At 48.9% G+C, this 9,213-nt stretch overlaps 1 protein-coding gene across 10 annotated transcripts; it reads right to left on the bottom strand.

Moving 5' to 3' along the window:
• Window positions 1-119: 119 nt before the first annotated feature.
• PAQR7 (progestin and adipoQ receptor family member 7) lies at window positions 120-8,807 on the bottom strand. Of its 10 annotated transcripts, XM_025041482.1 has the most exons (6): window positions 8,618-8,807; window positions 8,277-8,399; window positions 7,348-7,389; window positions 4,876-5,119; window positions 2,761-2,858; window positions 120-1,290 (listed from the first exon to the last, which is right to left on the bottom strand). In XM_025041482.1, the coding sequence occupies exon 6, from the start codon at window positions 1,267-1,269 to the stop codon at window positions 223-225; it is 1,047 nt and encodes a 348-aa protein (XP_024897250.1). In that variant the 5' UTR covers window positions 1,270-1,290; window positions 2,761-2,858; window positions 4,876-5,119; window positions 7,348-7,389; window positions 8,277-8,399; window positions 8,618-8,807; the 3' UTR covers window positions 120-222. The 10 variants fall into 10 exon arrangements, with proteins under 10 accessions (XP_024897250.1, XP_024897251.1, XP_024897249.1 ...); XM_025041483.1 differs by lacking the exon at window positions 8,277-8,399; XM_025041481.1 differs by lacking the exon at window positions 8,618-8,807 and having other exon boundaries at window positions 8,277-8,490.
• Between the last annotated feature and the right edge of the window lie 406 nt (window positions 8,808-9,213).

The raw sequence follows: 9,213 nt of genomic DNA, 5'->3' as shown, positions 1-9,213 counted from the left end.
CCAGGGCAGGGAGTTAAGGCAGGCCCAGGAGTGTACCCCAGCAGCTCCCAGCCAATCCCCAAATTCAAGAACTAGCCAGTGCCATCCTCGGCAGCTGAGGCATGCGCAGAGTCACCGCAGGCCACACACAAACAACTTTACCAGGCCTTGTTCCCATCTGGAGCCAAGCCCGGACCCCTGGGCTCCCACTCTACCTCCCTCCCTACCAGCTGCCACGTTCCTTCACTGGGTCTTCTGATTGAGTTTGCGCCATACCAGCTGGCTCAGGAGGAATGCGGTAAGAACACTGCTGCCCACAGTGAGCAGGAAGAGGCCAGAGAAGTTGTGGGGCCAGCGGGTGTGCAGTGGCTCATAGATGGACCGCCGGGCCTCATAGTCCAGTGCCACAGCCTCCAGCTGAGCCAGCGTGCACAGCACCAAGAAGACATGGAAGAGCTGGTGGCCCTGTCCAAAGACGTGGCAGCTGCCAGGGAACCAGCGCTCAGGCATGAAGGCCGAGAAGAAAGCGGCAGCCAAAAGGAAGAAGACCACCTGGCATTTGTGGTAAAGAAGAGCAGGGTCATCCGTGGCAGAGTTGGGGGACACCAGGATGCGGTGCACCACTGGGCTGATGTCCAGTGCATAGGCCAGTGCTGAGGGCATCTCTTGGCAAGTGCGGCCTAGGAAGCCAGGGTTCTGGATATACTTGCTGTAGCAGGAGCCAGTGCAGGAAAGCCAAGCGAGAAAGGCAGCCATGGGCAAGAAAATGGCCTGCACCTGGGCATGCCAGGCAGGCTCAATGGCATAGTAGAAGTGTACCAGGGCACTGCCAAATTGGTACACAGCCACACCTACATAGTCCAGGAAGAAGAAGCTGTAATGCCAGAACTCCGACTTGGCCTGGAGGAGGTGAGCCAAGGCACTGAAGGAAAGGTAGGTGAAGGAGGAGAAGACAATGATGAAGAGGGGCAGGGCGTGGGGGTCTCCCCAGAAGTCCACGGTCCCCATAAAGATGGCCAGCCGCAGCAGCAGCACCAGGGCTGCCAGCAGGTGGGTCCAAACGTTCACTGCCTCATTGTGCTGCTGGAACAGTGTGCGGAAGTAGAAGCACCAGGTCTGATGCAGCGGCCGGTAGCCCACATAGATGTACGGCTTCCAGAAGAGGGGTGGCACCTTGGCTCGGTCTACCGTGAAGACAGGCTCTGGCTGCACAGACGGCTGAGGCTTTTGGTCAGCCTGTCGCAAACTGGGCAGAAGGTGACTGAGCTTCTGGACCCCTAGCATGGCCATTGCTGTGGGCCGGGCAGGGAACTGGGGGAGAGACCAGAGAAAAGTCAAAAGCTGATATCCTCACCCCCTAACCCCCATACCCAGTTCTTACTCCCTCCTCCATGCCCCTTTATCCCTACACCGAGTTTCAGAGGAGAGTAGTTGTCCTAAGGGAGAGCTCAGCTCTCCCTCGTGATTGTCCAGCTCCCTGATGTATCCACGTGCCTAGAACAGTGCCTGGCACATAATACGTGCTCAATAAATGTTTGAGAAATGTATTAATGAGGTTCATTACCACCACCATCTTTTTTCCAGTCCGGGCTCTACATAGCGGCCCTCATTATTTTCTCATGTGTTCATTACTGCCATCAGTGATCACCTGGTGGTGACAATGACCTTGCTACAAATCCTCTGCCTCTACCTCTAGGCTCTTCAGTTTCCCACTGACCCTACATTACCCTACATGATTTGGTCCCTGCTACATTTTCCGGCCTTATTGTTCAACCACAATAAACTCAAATCCAGCCACAGCCTCACCAACCCTCTGGGCTATGATCTGAATTCAGTTTGCAATCTTAACCACTACCCTAAACTGCCCTTTGCAAGACAAGATGTCAAGCGCTATTAATCATTTCATAATTACATACTATACAAGGTTTGCCTGGTATCAGTTGTTTACTTCAGGCTTATCATTATTCACTGTGTCATTCATTAAATCAAAAAACCTATTGAAAAACCAACAGCTGCCAGACAACTCCCCTCCCTGAAATAAATTCCTTCCAACAAGTTTATTGGACTCAGCATCCAGGTTTTCTGACCTTTGTTCATCAGATTTTATTACAACTACCTTTGCACCAGTCACTGCAAAAGGCAAGGAAATCTGGGCAGTGAAAAGCATTCATGTGCTCTGCCACCAGCAGCACCATGATCACCCCACAAAGCCACTCAATAATGTCATTACACCACTACACAGGGGTGCTATGACAGGGGAGTCTAGGGCTCTTCCACTTTCTATTCCCCAGATGGCCTGGCACAGGACAGGTTTAGGAAGCAGACCTTGATGAGGGTGGGTATCCAGAGCAATCTCTAAGTAGTCTGCCCACCAGGCTGCTAGGACTCCTGTCTCAGACATCCCAGCCAAGCCCAGTACAGCTCCACGGCCCCCTTGCACTACTTACCTAGAGGTTTCTCTCAAGCTGGTGGCTGATGACTTTGGCTATGGGACTGGGCAAATTTGCCAGATACCAAACACTGGGTGGCACTTCCATAGTTGAGGGTCACTAGGGGCGGGGCTTCCAGGGACTGGAGGTGTCTTGTGTGATGTCACCAGAGGGTGGGGCTAAAGACAATCTCCACTCCTCCCCTCTCCCCCATATCTCCGCTCTCATATTGATCAAATCTAGGCTAAACTCTGCCTTGCTAGCCAGACCTCAGCTGCAAAAGGAAACTCACCATTTACCTCTGCATGAAACATCTGGGGAACTGAAGTTTGGCTGAAAAGTTGTGACTTACCCAAGACCACACAGCAAGGCAGGCAAAGCTGGGCTGAGACCAGGTGTCCAGGACCTGGTTGATGGATGTCAGGCAAGCTCGACTGGCTTCTGCACCCTCTTCAGTGGGAATCAGAATAGAAAGAAGTTAGGAGTAAAACAGAAAACAGATACTATAAAGGCTCATGATGGAGATGGACTTCCGATTCAGACAAACCAGGTTTTGATACGGGACATCACTTGTAGAATTCTCAATCTTTTAGCAGGAAATGAAAAGGGACATCTCTTGCAGAGTTCTTAATCTTTTTAGTAAACCTAGTTTTCTTCCCTCCTTTCTTTAGGAAAAAGGCCTTCTCCCTCAAATCCCGATAATTGCCCCAAAACTGGTGACTCTGGCTATTGATAAGGGTCATTGGCCCATTGTGAGCAGAAATGGTGTTAGGCCAGACAGGGTTAGAGTCTGAGAGGGGAGGGGACTTTAGCCCAAAGGTCTTTTTTACTCTTTAAGAAATATATTAACCAAGCCTGTTTCCCTTTACTCACTTAATAGGCAAGTCAATAATAGAAATTAATAGATATATGATTTAAATAATAAGTTTGTATCTTCTTTTCCTTGTCTAAGAACTGAAGTGGCGCTTCAGCAGGCCATTGTTAAGCAGAAATGGTGTTAAGCCGTGCAGAGCCCTTAAAGTCTGAGCGGGGAGGGGACCTCGACCCTTCTAGCAGGAAGCAGATACAGAAGAAGAGACCTCCTGTCCCTCAGCATCCATATTAATAATAAGGGGGTTCATGGCTCTTAGAAAAGAGTTAGGCAGGAAAGTTAGTTAAGAGGTTTCAGGTCTGCCTGCAAAGACATTGAGGTCATCCTATCCTAGAAGGGCTCCACCCTAATCTGCCAGCAATTAAGCAAGCCAGAAGGCATTTTTAGGCTAAAAGTAACTCATAGAAAGAAACAAGTAAGCAGAAAATTAGGTACCAGTTTAAGCCAGTCATTCGTACCTGCGCAATAAAGACCCAACCACCTTCGACTCCCTGAGCCTCATTATACTATCATTATAATACGATGCATATACCCAGAAGTTCATTAATATCATTATAACAGACTGAATTCTGGGAACGAACATGCAAATGATAAATCACTGAGTCCTGTCGACCTTAGTTGTCAAAGAAGCCCATCCTCTCAGAAAAGTAACCACCACAGCAAATAAGGATAAAAACCCCAAAGGCTTTGTTACCAAGCCTTTTGAGCCCCGCTTCTCTTGCTCAGGCCCGCTTCCACGTCTGGAAGTGTACTTTCCCTTCTAATAAAGCTTTTATTGTCTGCTATATTTCGGTGTCTTGCTCAGTTCTTTGTTCGAGACATTAAGAACCTGGACAACACGCCTGGAGAGGATCCTCATTCTCCAGTAACATCTTGACTTGTGATTCCATAACATACTAGCTATGTGACCTAAGACAAGTGACTTACCTTCTCTGATCCTTAGCTCCCTCATGAGAATTTATTAGAAAAATGTTTTAGCACAGTTTGGGGAATCAATAAATGATTGCTATTATTAATTATTAATTATTATTAATAGTAGTTGAATTAAGATCTCCAAGGCCCAAGTGGAAGTTCCTGTCAATCCTAGCAGCTCCTTCTTTCTCTCCTCTCCCACGCCCTCAGCCCTCCCAATTCACAATCCCCTTTTCCTAAACTCAAGATCAACCTCTTCACCTAGCTCCTCTACCAAGGTTTACTCACCCTCAGTGCCTCCTGATCTCCACCTGATACATACTGTCAAAGAGTCCCCTAAAACCTCTGGGGGCAAAACAGAGGACCAGGTTGTAAGGATGGGGTAGTAAATGGGCTTTGGAGTGGGTGCAGCCCACAGATTTTAATCAGTGTTTGCTATATGCCAGGCACAAGGAATGCTACCAGGGCTTGGCTTGGGCACATGGTGAATGAAACAGACAGGCTCCCTGCCCTAACAAACCAAATGCTCAGGGGCCTAGGAAAATCCGGCCCAGAGAGAAGCCACGCAGGTGGTGACTGTAGAGAACTGGAGAGAGCTGCTGCCCCAGGGGAGGGTGTCTACCATTCGCCTCTGCCAGACTATTTCAAAAAAAGTGAGGATGAGATTTTAAGTCTGCGACTTACCTGCTGTGTGACTTTGCTGAAGTCCTTTAATCTCTCAGAGCCTGTTTTCTCATTTATAATCAGAAGATAGTAATAGCTACCTCAAGGACTCTTGCAAAAGCAAAACAAACATGGATGCTGGGAGCTAGCTCTAGTACAGACTTGGCTCCGCTATTTTTGTTGAGTTCTAGTCCTGGCTTAGCCATTCAGTCCATGAGACCTGGGACAAATCTGTTCACCTCTTGGCCCTGTTTCTCCAAATGTCCTGTAGAGGAATTCACCAGTGACTTCAAAGTGCCTTTCAGGCCCTGAAATATCTCAACATTTGTTTTAGACTGCCTAGGTGCCAGGGTTGGAGCTTTATAGAACTAATAGCCCAGCTAATTAACAATTAATGGAAACACCTAAGGGTATAAATACCCCGACCCTTGAAGCTTTAACAGCCTAACTAAATAACTGCCTACTATTACTTGGTTATAATTCCACTTCTTTTGTGATAACCTGCTGAAATGTGAAAGGGTTAAAGGATAATTAAAACCTGAAACTGAACAAAAGAAGTCTATACCTTAGGCCTAGTTTCTGGAACCCCTAACTACATTCTGTTAATCATAAAACTTGTAACGATGAGCTCATACACTAACTGCCAATTTTAGCCTGTGTAACCCTGCTTGCTTGCGTGGCATGAAAAATAATCAATTGTATATAAGCTGAAAATTACTGTTTGGCCATCGCCCATAAGAATACTGGCTATTGCCCATGGGAACATAGGCAATCAATCACTCATAGGAACATAACATTCTAACAACAAGCTTTCTGCTTCTGTACTCCCCGCTTGCACGCCTGACCAGTGGGTTGACAGGTAGTGAATAGGAGAGAAATAGACCTTTGTGTTTAAGATAGAATGAAGAATGGGATTTAGGGCTTAAAAACCTTGTATCTTGGCATTTCGGGGCTGCTCCTTTGTACAGGACAGCTGCCGGCTAATAAACAGCCTTTGAGAGCATACTTGGTTTGGTCTATCCTATACAGGCCACAACACTTTTGCCTCCTTCCTTGTATGCAAAATACAGTTGACTCTTGAACAACACAGGTTTGAACTGCGCGGGTCCATTTATATGCAGATTTTAAAAATAAATACATACAGTATTGTAAATGTATTTTCCTTATGATTTCCTTAACAACATTCTTTTCTCTAGCAGACATTATTGTGAGAATAAAGTAAATAATACATATAATATGCAAAAATATGTGTTCGACAACTGTTTATGTTATCATTAAAGCTTCTGGCCAACAGTAGGCTATTAGTAAAGTTTTTTGAGAGTCAAAAGTTTATAAGAGAACTTTTGACTAAGGGATGGGGTGGAGGCAGAAGGCAGCATCCCTAATCCCCTCTTGTTCAAGGGTCAACTGTATTCACCGTTGCTTTTCTAGGCTCTGATCGTTCAGCACACTCCCTTAAAGACAACTCTTGTTAAGGGTGGAAAATTTTCAAGTGAGCCAACTAGCTAAGTCAGCTACAGCGAAGAAATATCTTTAGATACCAGAAGTTGTCCTCCTTGCTTGGGTGTGGTTTAGGAGGTGTATTGTATAAGATATGAAGATGGTCAATGTCTGCTTCTGTAATCCACTTACTTGTTAACCAGGATGTGGTACTAGGTGAGGTATTGTGCTAATGGCCAACTTCTGCTTCTGTAACCTGCTTGCTTGTTCTAAGCTTTATAACTGCCTCACTCTCAAACCCCGGGGCTGATCTCCTCTAACCCTGCGTGGTAGAGAGTCAGTGCCGGCCGGCTAATAAAGGCTCATAATTAATCTCAATTGGCTCCGTGGGTCTCAGAATCATTCGCGCTATAACACTATCTTGCCACGGAAAGCAAGGTTTAACATCATTAAATAAAAATACGAAGGCCAAACCTGTTTCGACACTGGGGCTATCAAGAGATAAACTCTCTTGAGGGGTCTTAACAAGGACAACACAGGATGGCAGAGCCTGAAATATTAATAAGACCAGACACTAACATTAATAATTTACAGCTGCTTGCTGTTTATGAAGAACTTCCACACACATTTTATCTCTCCCTTGCAGCAACCTTTTGAACCTGGATCTAAGCTGGTGTCACAGCTCCAGAGGCAGGCTGGCAGAGCACAGTATGTCTGTCTGACTCCAAAACCAATGCTCTTGCCCTTCGTCCACTGTGGTCAACTCCCTGGTACCCAGTGTGTGGTCACAGATTATTCAAAGTTTTCATCCCTGGCTGGCCTCCCGATCTTGCAGCAACTGGGTCACCTCCCTCAATGCAAACTAGTTTCTCAATCCAGCCCAATATGTTTAAAGAAAATGTCCTTGTCTACAGCCATGCTACCCTAAACAAGACAAATCTGATCTCAGAAGCTAAGCAGGGTCAGGCCTGGGTTGTACTTGGATGGGAGACCACCTAAGAAGACCAGGTGCTATGGGCATAAAAAATAAAAAATAAGGGATTGTAAACTGACAAGGTCCTTGCAATCTGTGGGGTCAATCAAGGGTTGCCATGCCTAAAAAAAAAAAGAAAAGAAAATGTCCTTCCATGTCTTCCAAAACTAAACAGAAACTATTTTTTTATAACTGCACTTTAAGCCTCAATTTGCACTGAAAAGTGTGATTAGAATGAAATAAATAACTCTTAAAGAAATTCTTCTATGGAGCTCAGACTTACAAATGTTCTGAGGACAGGGAAGAACCTGGAGGAGAAAAAAGCGGGCGCAGCGAGATTGTGTAAGTTGGCTACAGTCATCCAGCATGGGGGACAGAAAAGGGACCTGAGTTTCACCACGGACCAGCCAGAACCCCTCTGGACCAGGAACTGAGGCTGGAGAGGGGCAGCCTCTCACCAAGCAGCCCAGCGATGGCACAAGCACTATGACAGGAGGCTGGGTCATCCTCTCAGGATCCTGAGGCAACCCACCCAGGTGCGACCAGGCCCTGAGAATCCATCAAACTCTCAACTTCCTCAGCCTTGGCCTGACCTGGTTGCTTACTCCAGCCAGGTCTTCGGGGACTGTCCCAGGGAAGCCTCCGGGTCCTCAAAGCCTGCAGGCTTGAGGCAAGAGCTGTGAGTGGTGCGGGGCTCCCTCTCCCCTTCCCTCACCGGGTAGGGGAGAACCCCATGCTCTCCTGACGCCAAGGGAGCCCTCTCCATGGCAAGGATCCTATGCTTTTTGGGAGGAAGAGCCCCTCGTGGTCCCTAGCTGTGCTGTTCCCTCTGTTTTCGGTTTCTAAACAGGGACCCTCTCACATCACCCAATTCCAGGTACTCACACCCCTTTTTGCCTTTAGAGTCTCCCTAAATTACTCCTCTGGTAGATGCAGCGAGCTCTCTGCCTATCTTCCTCCAGGCACCACGCATCTCCCGACCAGCTGTCCCCTGCTCCTACAAACTCACAGATGTGGCCTCCTCTTCCCTACAGCTCCGATTCCCGCTGGTTCCTGAGATGCCTCGCCTCGGACTCTGCTCCTCCGACTCTGCTTCTCCTTCCTGCTCCGGCTCCCTCCGCGGTGGTGCCCGCTGCAGGCGATTTCCCCGGGCAACCGGAGATCCACCCGCTCCAGCAGCGCAGTACCCCCTGTGTCCTCACTCCCAGCCCCACGCGATCCTCCCCACGCCCACACCCTCACACGCACACTGACCTTGAACTTCCCGCTGCACCCCGCACCCCGCTGCGCCCCGCGGGGGGGCACCTTCTAGACGTCATTCGCCTCTCCCACCGCCTCCCAGCCCAGTACCTGCTGCAGGAGGAGCGGAGCTGAGAAAGGCGGCCTTAGGCGTCCGGGCTGCAAACGCGCAGACAAAGGGGCGGCCGGGAGGCTGCCCCTTCCGGATCCCGGGGAGGACAGGGCAGCCGCTGGCAGCGAACCCGGGAGGCTCCAAGGACTCAGAGCCAGGTCTCCGCCCTCTGGGGCCTGGGCGATCGCGAGCGCCCACCTGACTGGCCTGGATGTTGCGCAAGCAGTCTCTTCCCCATGGCGTCCACGTGTTGCATGCAGAGGTGAAAAAGGTCACTCACACTGACGACAGAGTCTCGGGAGTTCCTTTGGTCACTGTGCAGATGGGGAAACGGAGGCCACCGAGCAGACGTGGTTGCCCAAGGCCCAGCGCTCAGCCTGTGGCACTGCTGAGGCTCCAGCTTAGCAGTTCCCACTTCCTGGGACTTGAACCACAAGCCCCAGGCCTTGTTGACTTGATAAGGAGGGAGCAAATTGTAGCAGGAGCAGGACAAGTTTCCCAGCTAGAACCCATGCCAGCACCGAAGCCACTTAAGGCCACACACGCCACCCCTCACTAAGCTACTTCTGGTCGAGATAAGCCTGGCCTTATCTCA

Source organism: Pteropus alecto, unplaced genomic scaffold, assembly GCF_000325575.1.
Source record: "Pteropus alecto unplaced genomic scaffold, ASM32557v1 scaffold39, whole genome shotgun sequence".
In the NCBI taxonomy this organism is placed as follows: Eukaryota; Metazoa; Chordata; class Mammalia; order Chiroptera; family Pteropodidae; genus Pteropus; species Pteropus alecto.
Note: the sequence above shows the minus strand (reverse complement) of the source record. Positions and strands in the feature narration are given on the sequence as shown.